At 39.4% G+C, this 14,184-nt stretch overlaps 1 protein-coding gene across 1 annotated transcript in view; it reads right to left on the bottom strand.

The window, feature by feature from the left end:
* Positions 1–13,950, bottom strand: part of LOC127639349 (RNA-binding protein 20-like) — an 87,888-nt gene extending 73,938 nt beyond the window's left edge. The window contains exon 1 of the mRNA XM_052121298.1: positions 13,577–13,950. Coding sequence (XP_051977258.1) covers positions 13,577–13,668 — 92 coding nt within the window. The 5' untranslated portion in view covers positions 13,669–13,950. The remainder of the gene's footprint in view (positions 1–13,576) is intronic.
* Positions 13,951–14,184: the final 234 nt, after the last annotated feature.

Genomic DNA, 14,184 nt, shown 5'->3' with positions numbered 1-14,184 from the left:
CAGGTTCAGATTTCCAATCAGGTGCTGAGGAATTATCGTGTTGAATGCTGAGCTGAAATCTATGAACAGCATTCGAACGTATGAGTCCTTTTTGTCTAGATGGGTGAGGGCCAGATGGAGGGTTGTGGCGATGGCGTTGTCCGTTGAACGGTTTGGACGATACGCAAACTGCAGTGGGTCTAGTGAGGGGGGCAGCTGGGTCTTAATGTGCCTCATGACGAGCCTCTCGAAGCACTTCATGATGATTGGTGTGAGTGCAAAGGGACGGTAGTCATTGAGGCAGGACACTGAAGACTTCTTTGGCATGGGGATGATGGTGGTGGCCTTGAAGCATGTTGGAACGACGGCATTGCTGAGAGAGATGTTGAAGATGTCGGTAAGAACATCTGCTAGCTGGTCTGCACATCCTCTGAGCACTCTGCCAGGAATGTTGTCTGGTCCAGCAGCCTTACGTGGGTTGACTCTACGTAGAGTTTTCCTCACATCCGCCGTGGTAAGACAGAGCACCTGGTCGCTGGGAGGAGGAGTTGTCTTCCTCGCCACCACGTCGTTCTGCACTTCAAACCGAGCGTAGAAGTCGTTCAGCGCATCTGGAAGGGAGGCATCTTTGTCACAGGCAACTGATGTTGTCCTGTAGTTGGTGATGGCCTGGATGCCCTGCCACATGCGCCGCATGTCACTGCTGTCCTGGAAATGACTGTGGATTCTCTGGGCGTGTGCGCGCTTTGCCTATCTGATTGACCGGGACAGTTTGGTTCTAGCTGTTCTTAGGGCTGCCTTATTGCCTGCTCTGAAGGCCGAGTCTCGGGTCCTCAGCAGCGTGCGCACCTCCACAGTCATCCACGGCTTCTGGTTGGAGCGTGTGGTGATGGTCTTGGAGAAAGTGACATCATCAATGCACTTGCTGATGTAGCTGGTCACTGGTGCTGTGTATTCCTCCAAGTTGCTAGAAGCGCCATATGTTGCAGCCTCCCTGAACATGTGCCAGTCAGTACACTAAAAACAGTCCTGAAGAGCAGAGATGGCTCCTGCTGGCCAAATTTTCACTTGCTTCTGAAGCGGTTTTGGGCATCTGACGAGCGGTCTGTATGCTGGAATGAACATAACAGAGATGTGATCTGAGTAGCCGAAGTGGGGGCGGGGCTCTGCAAGGTACGCGCCTGGGATGTTTGTGTAAACAAGATCAAGCGCGTTCACCCCTCTCGTTGCAAAGTCCACATACTGATGGAATTTAGGGAGCACTGTCTTGAGATTCGCATGGTTGAAATCTCCGGCGACAATAAACAGCCCGTCGGGGTGAGCGTTCTGCAGTTTACGGAGCGCTTCCTTAGCATTAGCGCTGGGGGTAATGTAAACTCCGGTTATAATAACAGTGGTGAATTCCCGTGGTAAATTAAAAAGGTCTGCATCTAACAGTCACAAGCTCCAACAGCGATTAGCTAGAGACTAGCATAGAGTTCTTGCACCATTCCGTGTTGATGTAAACACACAAGCCACCACTGAGAGTCTTACCGCAGAGAGCTGTATTTCTGTCGGCACGAAACGAGGCGAGCCCGTCTAGCTGAATGGCGGCGTCCATGTCACTGAGCCACGTCTCCGTGAAAACAAAGACGCAGCAGTCTCTAAACTCATGCCGAGTCGGATATAGTCCAGTTTATTGTCCAGTGAGCAAATATTTAAGAGCAGGATAGACGGGAGAGCCGGCCGGCTAGGGTTTGTTTTTAGCCTAGCATGGACTCCCGCCCTCTTGCCGCATTTCCGCTTTCTCGCGCACACACTTACGACGTCCTTTCCCCCGGCCACCGGCATCAGGCGATGCCAAGGACTGGAGGCCTGGTCTCCGCAGCAAGCAGAGTATGCGTAGCGCCTCCTGCAGGTCATCATGCAGCTTGGTTTTTACATGAGTCTTATATTTCAGTAGTGTCTGGCTATGACACAAAACACTGGTTGCTCCGATGTCCAAGTGCCACAAAATTCTGGATTTTTTTTACAAAAATAGCACCATTTTGGATCCGGAGTGGCCACTGCATGCTACCGCGCCACCATCTTGGATCTAGCCCTATACCTAACCCTTAACCTGACACTAAACATCAGCCCTCTACCTAACCCCAAACCTGACACTAAACATCAGCCCTATACCTAACCCTTAACCTGAAACTAAACATCAGCCCTATACCTAACCCTAAACCTGGCACTAAGCCTCAGCCCTATACCTAACCCTAAACCTGGTACTAAACCTCAGCCCTATACCTAACCCTTAACCTGACACTAAACATCAGCCCTATACCTAACCCTAAACCTGATAATAAACCTCAGCCATATACCTAACCCTAAACCTGGCACTAAACCTCAGCCCTATACATAACTCTAAACCTGGCACTAAACCTCAGCCATATACCTAACCCTAAACCTCAGCCCTATACCTAACCCTAACCCTAACACTAAGCCTCAGCCCTACACCTAACCCTAAACCTGACACTAAACATCAGCCCTATACCTAACCCTAACACTAAGCCTCAGCCCTATACCTAACCCTAAACCTGACACTAAACCTCAGCCCTATACCTAACCCTAACACTAAGCCTCAGCCCTACACCTAACCCTAACACTAAGCCTCAGCCCTACACCTAACCCTAAACCTGACACTAAACATCAGCCCTATACCTAACCCTGGCAGCAAACCACAGCCCTATACCTAACAATAAACCTGACACTAAACCTCAGCCCTAAGCTTAACCATAAATCTGACCCAAAATCTCATCGGTTGGTAAAAATGTTGTTCAAGGGCCAATAAACATGTCCATCTTTCAGCTTTACAAAGGAAGTTAGGTTAAAGTTTCACCCCAATTGCTAAGAATAGCTGTGAGATTATAATAAGTTGACGCCACTTCTGTAGTCTCCATTTGTTTGTTGGCTGGTAACGGTTGCCAGTGTCCCTTTATATTACAGATAAATGTAATTGCGTCTACAGCATGTGCTGTGTCAGTTTCCTACATTAGCTAGAGTCATTGAATGCAATGTGTTATGTGACACCATATTGTCAAGCGTTATTAGACTGACACCAACACACACACTAATATAACTCCCGAAACACTCAAATCATTTGACATGGAACACTTGTAAATGTACCTACAGAGGCATGATAATGATTTTTTAAATCTGCCCTTGGAGAACCTTGAATTTTAAAAATCGAATAAAGACTAAATCTGGTTTATAAGCAGGTCTGCCTTGGCCTGGATTCTGGTCAGGAACAGATGTCCAATTAAACTTGGATAAACACCTTCTTTAATTTTAGACAATGTTTACCCAGGGACCTTTACACTTGGCCAAAATGTTCTCAGCATATGCTCGGAGCACAGCAGGACAGCATTACATATAATTCAATCAGATGCATATGAAGCTGTTAGTGAAGCCACACTGAGCACTTTCTCAAAAGGGTGTGAAGTAGTGATCAGGCTTCACGTTTCTAATGACATTAAATATGAACTCGTGCAGTTTTGGGATTCATGTGAGGATGAGATATCATGATGTATTTAATAAAGATACACAGAGTTGTCATGTACTTATATCTATATTTTTTGTTTTTGAGTGGGGACCAGTGACAGTCCTGGCTCACTTGGTGTAATGTGTACACTGGCAAAAAATAAAACAAAAAAAATCTTGCCTATATACTGCATTTCTTAATCAGTACATTTCTTAATCAGTATTTGTGTCTTGTTTTCCAGAAAGAAAAATATTAAAATAAAAAAATATTCAATATTCTTAAAAAAAAAAGATATTAAGTCTTGCAACTTTCTGCTTTCATCATTTATTCATTCATGTCATTCCAAATGTATCTTTTTCTCCGTGGAAAAGACATATACACTCACCAACCACTTTATTAGGAACACCTCAACACCTACTTATCTAAATCAGCCAATCGTGTGACAGCATAAATGCATAAAATCACGCATATAAGGGTCAGGAGCTTCTGTTAATGTTCACATCAACCATCAGAATAGTGGAAAAAGTGATTTCAGTGATTTCGACCATAGCATGATTTTTGGAGCTAGATGGGCTGGTTTGAGTATTTCTGTAACTGCTGATCTCCTGGGATTTTCACACACAACAGTATCAAAAGTTTACTCAGAATGGTGTGAAAAACAAAAAACATCCAGTATATGGCAGTTCTGCAGACGGAAACACCTTGTTGATGAGAAAGGTCAACAGAGAATGGCCAGACTGGTTCGAGCTGGCAAACTCTACGGTAACTAGAGTGGTGGTGGTGTAGTGGCTAAAGCACAGGGCTGTTAATCAGAAGGTCCCAGGTTCTAACCCCACAGCCACCACCATTGTGTCCTTGAGCAAGGCACTTAACTCCAGGTTGCTCCAGGGGAATTGTCCCTGTAATATGTGCACTGTAAGTCGCTTTGGATAAAAGCGTCTGCCAAATGCATAAATGTAAATGTAACAGATAACCCTTCTGTACAATTGTAGTGAGAATTCGTATGGAAAGATATTGGTACTTTTATTCACCAAAGTGAAATTCAACTGATCACAAAGTATAGTCAGGACATTAATAATGTGAAAAATTACTATTACAATTTGATTAAAAAAAAGTTTCTCATCAATAAATCCTCCATGTGCAGCAATGACAGCTTTGCAGATCTTTGGTATTCTAGCTGTCAGTTTGTCCAGATACTCAGGTGACCTTTCACCCCACACTTCCTGTAGCACTTACCATAGATGTGACTGTCTTGTCGGGCACTTCTTACACACCTTACATTCCAGCTGATCCCACAAAAGCTCAATGGGGTTAAGATCCGTAACACTCTTTTCCAGTTCTAGGTTTCTTTGCCCACTCTAACCTTTTCTTTTTGTTTTTCTGTTTCATTTACATTTACATTTATGCATTTGGCAGACGCTTTTATCCAAAGCGACTTACAGAGCCCTTATTACAGGGACAATCCCCGGAGCAACCTGGAGTTAAGTGCCTTGCTCAAGGACACAATGGTGGTGGCTGTGGGGTTCGAACCAGTGTACTTCTGATTATCAGATTACCAGTTGTGTGTTTAGACCACTACACCACCACCACTCCACTTTCAAAAGTGTCTTTTTCATTGCAGTTCTTCCCATAAGGCCTGTACCCCTGAGTCTTCTCTTTACTGTTGTATATGAAACTGGTGTTGAGCGGGTAGAATTCAATGAAGCTGTCAAATGAGGACGTGTGAGGCGTCTATTTCACAAACTAGAGACTCTGATGTACTTATCCTCTTGTTTAGTTGTACATCTGGCCTTTCACATCTCTTTCTGTCCTTGTTAGAGACAGATGTTCTTTGTCTTTGAAGACTGTAGTGAACAATTTTGTATGAAATCTTCAGAGCAATGATTCTATGGGACACTTTTCATGCCAGCGTAAAGCACAAGTGGTCAGTGGGTGGGAGTGTTTGCTCTATCTGTGGGTGTTATGCACGCAAACCGTTGGTGTATTGTACTGTATGTTAATGAAGTGGCACAAAGCTTCAAAGCTTTTTCCTGAGAAATAGGCATTACTTTTTAGATTTAATTCAATTATACATTTGTATTTATGATCTAATTTGTATTAGTAGTTTTTCACCTGTTGTGGTAGAGTGATTTTTAAGTCACTGCAAAAGTGGATGGTGGATGAAGCTGGAGTGGGTAAAATGTTTTAATTGGGGAGGTGGTTATATAGGAGTTTTTTTTAATCATTTCATTATTTTGATTATATTTTTGTGTAGTTTAAAGTATAATTTGAATTTAAAAATATGTTTGGTTTAAGTTTTTCTTGTTTCAATAAATTAATCACATATTTGAAGCAAAATCGATTGGCAGAAGTATGCAAAACAATTATTTATTTATTTTTTTTTATCCACAGCCTATGTTGGAAGGCCAATACTGTACTGAAGAACTGTACTAGTCATGATTTATGTGTCACTTACATTTTTATTTAACAGCCTACATCCAAATCCTTTTCCATGCATATAGGAGCAGGTCACTGTCAAAGAATACTGCCTGACATTCAACAAGTATGCAGTTAATGCACAAAGAATCCAAGATCATATTTCTATTTTTGTAGTTCATTGCATACAGCCCACTTACAATACCAAATTCGTATTAATGTGCTGTCTTGGTTTATATCGCTGGTGTTTGATAGGGAATGGACTATATAAAAGGACGCAAACGTGCAATAACCGAAGAACCACCTCAGAATTAAACTGCACTTGACCCAGCCCATTAGTGCTTGGCACACATCATTTCACAAAACCCACTTGCACCCAGAATTAGTGCATGCTTGCATGAAAAAACAAAACTTCATGGCCATGCCCAGTGATTTTGCACTTATGATTTATCGATTAATTGCAAATCGATTATTGTTTAATTGCTTTAATTTAACACATTATTTTTTTTATATAATTTACACATTAACACAAACACGTTAAATTGACATCCCTAATGAATATATATATATATATATTTATCAGTTTACTCAGTTACACCAGTTCTGTCTGGAGGAATGGGCCAAAATTCCAGCAACTTATTGTGAGAAGCTTGTGGAAGGCTTCCCAAAAAGCTTGACACAAGTTAAACAATTTAAACGCAATGCTGCCAAATACTAACAAAGTGTATGTAAACTTCTGACCCACTGGAAATGTGATGATAGAAATAAAAGCTGAAATAAATCATTCTCTTTACAATTATTCTGACATTTCTCATTCTTAAAATAAAGTAGTGCTCCTAACTGACCCAAGTTTAACTGTATTTGGCTAAGGTGTATGTAAATATCTGACTTTCAAATGTAGGTAGGGAAACATGAAGTGAAGTGTAAATACACTCACCTAAAGGATTATTAGGAACACCTGTTCAATTTCTCATTAATGCAATTATCTAATCAACCAATCACATGGCAGTTGCTTCAATGCATTTAGGGGTGTGGTCCTGGTCAAGACAATCTCCTGAACTCCAAACTGAATGTCAGAATGGGAAAGAAAGGTGATTTAAGCAATTTTGAGCGTGACATGGTTGTTGGTGCCAGACGGGCCGGTCTGAGTATTTCACAATCTGCACAGTTACTGGGATTTTCACACACAACCATTTCTAGGGTTTACAAAGAATGGTGTGAAAAGGGAAAAACATCCAGTATGCAGCAGTCCTGTGGGCGTAAAATGCCTTGTTGATGCTAGAGGTCAGAGGAGAATGGGCCGACTGATTCAAGCTGATAGAAGAGCAACTTTGCCTGAAATAACCACTCGTTACAACCGAGGTATGCAGCAAAGCATTTGTGAAGCCGCAACACGCACAACCTTGAGGCGGATGGGCTACAACAGCAGAAGACCCCACCGGGTACCACTCATCTCCACTACAAATAGGAAAAAGAGGCTACAATTTGCAAGCGCTCACCAAAATTGGACAGTTGAAGACTGGAAAAATGTTGCCTGGTCTGATGAGTCTCGATTTCTGTTGAGACATTCAGATGGTAGAGTCAGAATTTGGCGTAAACAGAATGAGAACATGGATCCATCATGCCGTGTTACCACTGTGCAGGCTAGTGGTGGTGGTGTAATGGTGTGGGGGATGTTTTCTTGGCACACTTTAGGCCCCTTAGTGCCAATTGGGCATCGTTTAAATGCCACGGCCTACCTGAGCATTGTTTCTGACCATGTCCATCCCTTTATGGCCACCATGTACCCATCCTCTGATGGCTACTTCCAGCAGGATAATGCACCATGTCACAAAGCTCGAATCATTTCAAATTGGTTTCTTGAACATGACAATGAGTTCACTGTACTAAAATGGCCCCCACAGTCACCAGATCTCAACCCAATAGAGCATCTTTGGGATGTGGTGGAACGGGAGCTTCGTGCCCTGGATGTGCATCCTACAAATCTCCATCAACTACAAGATGCTATCCTATCAATATGGGCCAACATTTCTAAAGAATGCTTTCAGCACCTTGTTGAATCAATGCCACGTAGAATTAAGGCAGTTCTGAAGGCGAAAGTGGGTCAAACACAGTATTAGTATGGTGTTCCTAATAATCCTTTAGGTGAGTGTTCATTAAATTCCCTTGCTTACATTTAAAAAATGTCCCCTTGCTTTCGATTTTAAAAACTGCCCCACGCTCCCTTTCAGTGAAATATCAGGAATGAAAATAAATAAAGAAAAGTTGTAAGCATCTCAACAGAGTGCCATCAGGCCTGAAGGACAGCACATTAAAACAGCATGGGGCCCAATCTGGAAGTATAGGCCTTTCAGGAAAATCTCATGCTGGTGCCACAAAACTGTCATACATTTAACAAAGATTAGCCCAGTTGCTTCAACATGTCATGAAGCAATGAACACATGCTCAGAGGTCTGAACTCCAACAGCAAACACACAATTCTACTAAGATGGAAACAAACAAGCATCACCACAAATAGGCTGATAGTGGTTGACACCAGCTGAGGGCCAACCAAAGCTCTTTCTCACCAAGCTAACATGGTGCCTTTTTGCTTGATGTCTGATAATGCTGATGTCCTATGTCCAGAGCTCCCAAATCATTTTGAACAATACAAGTCATTCATGGTTACTGGATAAGTCATTTTAAAAAACATTTCATATAGATTGTACTCACAACAAGCCATTTCTAGCAAATGTCATATTTATTTGAAAGATCTTATAAGATCATATTAACTTCCATTACTTTTCCAAGCCTTGAAAATTCTCGATTTTCCATGACTGTATGTCACTCCCTTAGGGAGCATACAAATACAGAATACTTTACCAACTTCACCAATTAATGCGGTTTTGATAATTAATTACCATTTAGATTCTAATGGCATCCATCGATCAAAACATCTGACAGCACCCATGCTATGCTCACTGAAAGGACAAGTGTTGTTACTTGAGAGATCACACTTCCTGAATAAACATGTCATGTGCTACAAGCCACAGGAGGAAACAAGAAACTCCATTCAGATATACAGTATAAACCACAAAATTTGGCATTAGAGCCATTTGGTTTCCATAAGTGGTCCTAGAACAACAATTTCTATGAACTAACCAGATCAGGGGTAGGTTTAAGGTTAGGGCTGCAGTTCCACCATACTTATCAACCTATTGTTTTTAGGGAAGTTCATGGTAAGTGTTAGCACTTTGCTTTTGTGACAAAGTTTTTCAGGTGTTCATGATTGCTCAAGTATACTGGGACACTGGATCAAAATTATTTACACTAGAGTTTAATTATATTAATGCTTTGAATGTTTGGATGTAATGCAGTATTTTATCATGTTAATTAAGCTTGTGTTGATACTTGTTTGCAAACCTTAGCTAGCTGTGATATATATCGGTTTAAAAAAAAAAAAAGACAAAGCTTAAAAAAAAGCTTACAATTTCATAGGTCAACTGCTACATTTACAAAGCTACAACTACATCAAACATCTCAAAACACAAGTGTTCCCATGCACAGATATGAAGCAAATGACAAAAGGCAACCGAATAGCCAGCAGTCTTAAGACCTGAATGCACAAAGGCATTCACAACATATTTCCCAGCTGTGATTTAAGTATCATTGGTAATACCAGCAGACAAGTGTGCCAAGGTCAACATCGCACTCAGGCCTTCACTAAGAGACAAGTTTAAAACCTTACACTGCAATATGCAGTGCTTGAAAGACCTAGAAATGTCCTATCAATCATCTCGAGAATGCGCATGCCCATTAGCTATACAAGTTGGGAACATTGAGTTTTTTAGCATAGTCTGAGGTAAAGCAGCAAAATTTATGATACCAGCGTTGTCAGATTTGAAATAAGTTCTTTAATCGTAATCTTGACTAACAGCTTTTGAGATTTTGGTGTTCCCCCATTCAAGTAGAGTTTAGCCTTACATAAAATTGTATATGGAGTCGACACTGGCTAAGATCCATGGCTTGACAAGTCCATAGATCAAAACTGCTCAGCTGCAGGAAGGGTAACAACAACAGCTAACTGCTTACAGCACAAAGTGTAGTAGTCAGGAAACGGGTATGAGTAAACTTTACGCCGCAAAATAAAATGGTGTCTCGGACACCCATCAGCCCTTATGTTCCAGGGGGTAAGAGGTAACTTCCTCTTCTGGGAAATAACTGGCAGAGTGATACAAGGAGAGCGGCTGAAGAAGAATAGATAGAGAGAAATCATTGAGAGCAGAGCTGATGAGAGGAAAGTGATAAATCCGAACACAACAGCCCGGAACATCCTGACAATACCAATCCTAATGCGGCGGCACATTGAGCTATTTAAAAACAATCAATCAAAAATGTCCTATCTTTCAGCACACCAGAGCAGACGACCATTCGCTGGCTGTGAAAAGGCTTTACACAGGCAGCTGAAAGCGTTTAATGCACCGCTCAAGAGCCAACAATACAATGACTGTTAAACAATTAAGCATTCTTAGTAGGAATGATGGAGGTTTCTCAAACAATATGTTATGGAATAATAATAGCCATGTACGGTATAACAGTGTGATGGTTTTATAAAGCCACAGCATGGACAATGGCTTCGAACTGGTGGATTTATTTATCATAATTTTTTTTAAGTGGTCATAGATTTTAGAAATTTAAATGTAATCTCTCTAATCAACCAAACCACATTGAAAAACACAAATAATTAACACTTGATATTAATGTTCCCTATTTGTTATGGGTTTATAAAGGTGTTCATTAATGACCAAGTCATTCACAAATGCATTATAAATCATTTATATGCAGTTTTAATAACATACTATAAATAAGGGTGACTTTCATTTAAAAAATGGCATTCACTCTCCATTTAATCTCACTATAATAATCTATTTTTGTTACATTGAGGTAAATCTTGAATTAGGGAGTTTTATGTTTTTATTAATATAATTATGAATCAGTGTGTTTACGAAGCATTTATAACAAGTTAAGTACTGCATGAAAGTCGCCCTTTTTATTCATGTTGGTAAAACTGCACATTGAATAATGTATGCTAATACAACGATAATGTAATGTACATTTGTAAATATAATTAGTCAATAATTACCTATTTATAAACCGTAATCAAAGGGAATGTTGATGTAGTGTTACATTTGCCAAATATATTGTATTTTCCAATAATAAGAAGAAACAAATCTCAATGAAATACTGTTATTATTGTGGTTTTATGTTTGCCCCTAATAACATGGGGCAATTAGTACCATGAGAGATTAAATATAAAACATACTTATAAAACATAAAATATAACCAACATAAAAATAGATTTTTGTGTCCCAAATATGCACTGTATCATTTATTATACCATATTGGTAAATCTAAAATGTAATAATTCAGATAATTTTACCAGTCCCCCCCAAAAAAGGAACAAGATGTTGTCTAGTGCAATAGAAATTTGGAGGTAATGTCTACGTAATTGTGTGCAAATAATATTTATTACAAAGAAATCCCTGCAAGGCTTAAAAGCAACCTTATCTTTAATCTGAAAAAGTATGACAGTCTGACGTAAATTGAGATTCTCTTCCTACGAGCATGTGGAAGTTGGTCATGTAAAACAGAAAATGTTGATGTGTTAAAATAGAATCAGCAGACGGTGCAGCCATATACAGACACCTTTCTAGCGCAGCAACAAAACTGCCGTCCAAATTTCAGTCACTAACACGCATGGAAGTGTCCCGTGATTCTATATGTCAATCCCTGGTGTCTCTACAAGGGGGGTTTCACTCAAGACTTCAGATCTGGCATACAGGGCTAAATTTGTTCGTCTGTACTAGTACGTCTGCAAGTTACTTAATACTTCAATTGGTACTTCAACATTCGGGCAAAAAGCAAGTGAATGTGCAAGACATTGTCAAAAGATAATTTGAGCTCATTGTTTGTTTTAACAAACAAGCGAGATCTTTTAACCAATGCACATCATTTTTTTTTTTATTTGATTTCGCCATACAAACATTATTTCAAACATATATTTTGTAACAGCTTGAACCAGTAGTGAAATGGCTTATTATCCTACACACAGAATTACACAAAACCAACTTAACATCAAGTACAACTGTTTTTGCATTCGACTGCTAAGCAGGGTCAGAAATTGTAATAAAATTTCTCAGAAAGTGACAAAAATGCCTTTAGATAAATTTGGGGGCAAAATAAATAAATAAATAACCGGTAGACAATATCCCAAGTTACAATACCACAAGTGCTCCATTTCCTCATTTCTTCTATTTGTGCTCGTAATAGATTCAACATGTGTCAAAATAAAGAAGATAAAGATAATTTCTCTAACTTTCAAGAGTCTTATAGATTTAATCAGACACTTTTATATTTTACAGAAAAAAATTAAGGCCTTCATTAAAAGTAGATTTGTCAAAGTTTCAAGCAAAGCATGTAAACTTAATGTACTAGATTAAAGCATGAGTTCACTGACACGGTTTGCAAGTTTTAAGCTTCATCAAAATGCTACAGCAAGACATTTGGAAATACATTTCGTTTCTTTAAAAGATTGCATCATAATCTAGTTTAAATACAGTTAAAATACTGTAATTGTTAGACAATTTAATTCTTAGTGTTAAAAACATGGACCACTTGTCATTTAAAAATCAATTAAATATAAAATTATTTTAAAAACTTCAGTAACACTTAATAAGGATTTATTTGGTATCACGAGGTAATGCACTAGCTTTCATGATCTAACAAATGGACAATCATTTTACAGCATATTTTACATTATAAGTCGTGTACACTAACATTAGTTCATGCAATATAAAGAACTTTAACAATGAGTAATTGTATTTTCATAATACGGTTCGGTAGCTCATCAAAGCCAATGCAACAAATAGAACTTCATCGTAAAGTGTTTCTCAAATCTTGTAAAATTTACGCCAACAGTCTTAAAATATAAATGAATACTAGAACATTTAAGCCTAAATGATTAAAAAGTAAATTAATATTAAATAGCACATTGCAATAATAATAATCCCAAACTACTGAATCTTTTTAATCTTTAGCATAATTAAAACCATTTTAAGCATAATTAAAAAAAAACTTTATGGTAGTGTATTTGTTAGATGTATATTATAGCTTTTCAGGATGTAATCTATGGGCATATATAGAATTTATTGTGCACTTATCAGCCATATGAACTGTTTTGCCATTACCCAATAAAAGTGTATTACTATATCAATTGCAAAATCACTTAATGTCTGTGAACTGTAACGGAAAAAAGTGTAACGTTTTGTTTACCGTTCAACTTTCTCATGAAGTGTGTTTTGTGTCTAGAATAAACATAACTTTAAAAAGTGAGACAAGGAAACTAATTTAAGCAGGACGGTGGAGGATAAGCATGTTTATGTTGGAGATCTGGACAATAATTGTGCTAAGAATGGCAGTGGATTTAACCTTTCACAAAAAGCACAAGAGCTCATGAAATCCATCCATCATTCCCATGTCTTGAGAAGAACAATGCGATTTCGAGCATTTAGATGATTTCTCACTAATTAACTTTTTCCCAACAAACCAGGAGGAAACATTTGCAAACAAGGGGATTTTCATACATCTCAGCGCAACACCATAAACCATTTTCCAATATCCCAGCAACACATTCTTTACCTCTGGAGGTGTTCAGTGGAAGATTTCACACAGTTTCCTGAATTGTTTGAGTGACCATTCTCAAAAACACCCTTGTCCCAAGTTTGCTTCATGGTAGAAAGAACTTTCCACCAACAGGAAAATCCAAGCAAATGGTCCCACCAAAATGTTGCACAGGAAGTTTTTCTGCACTGTGTTCTTCAGAACTGAATCCTAATGCAGGTTCTTCCTCTTTCCAAGTTAAGGCAATCCTGCTTTTAAGGGAAAGCCACAATCTGAAACGGCTCCCAATGCCCACTGTCAGGGATCAGCAGCGGTAATGGACTCACACTCTCTGCCAAGCACTCCAAAGTCTAAAAAAAAGTGTGTTCAAAGGAGCTGGTGGTAAATCTGGAAGAGAGCTAGAAGGATATGACAGGAAACAGGACGTGAAAAGCACTTGACCATTTGGGAGTCCCTGAGGGTCGACAATCCTGACAGCCCTCTACTTTCATTCTCTCTCTCTCAAGCTACCTTTCTGTCCCAGCCAATGATAGAGCAAGTGTGAGGAATGCCATTAACCAGTCACTCAAAAGTGCCGGATCAGTTTTGTCAACAGATCAAAGACTAGAGCACTGTGTGCAGATTAT

This window comes from Xyrauchen texanus, chromosome 48, assembly GCF_025860055.1.
Source record: "Xyrauchen texanus isolate HMW12.3.18 chromosome 48, RBS_HiC_50CHRs, whole genome shotgun sequence".
In the NCBI taxonomy this organism is placed as follows: Eukaryota; Metazoa; Chordata; class Actinopteri; order Cypriniformes; family Catostomidae; genus Xyrauchen; species Xyrauchen texanus.
The sequence above is the reverse complement of the archived record's forward strand: the minus strand, read 5'-3'. Positions and strand labels throughout refer to the sequence as shown.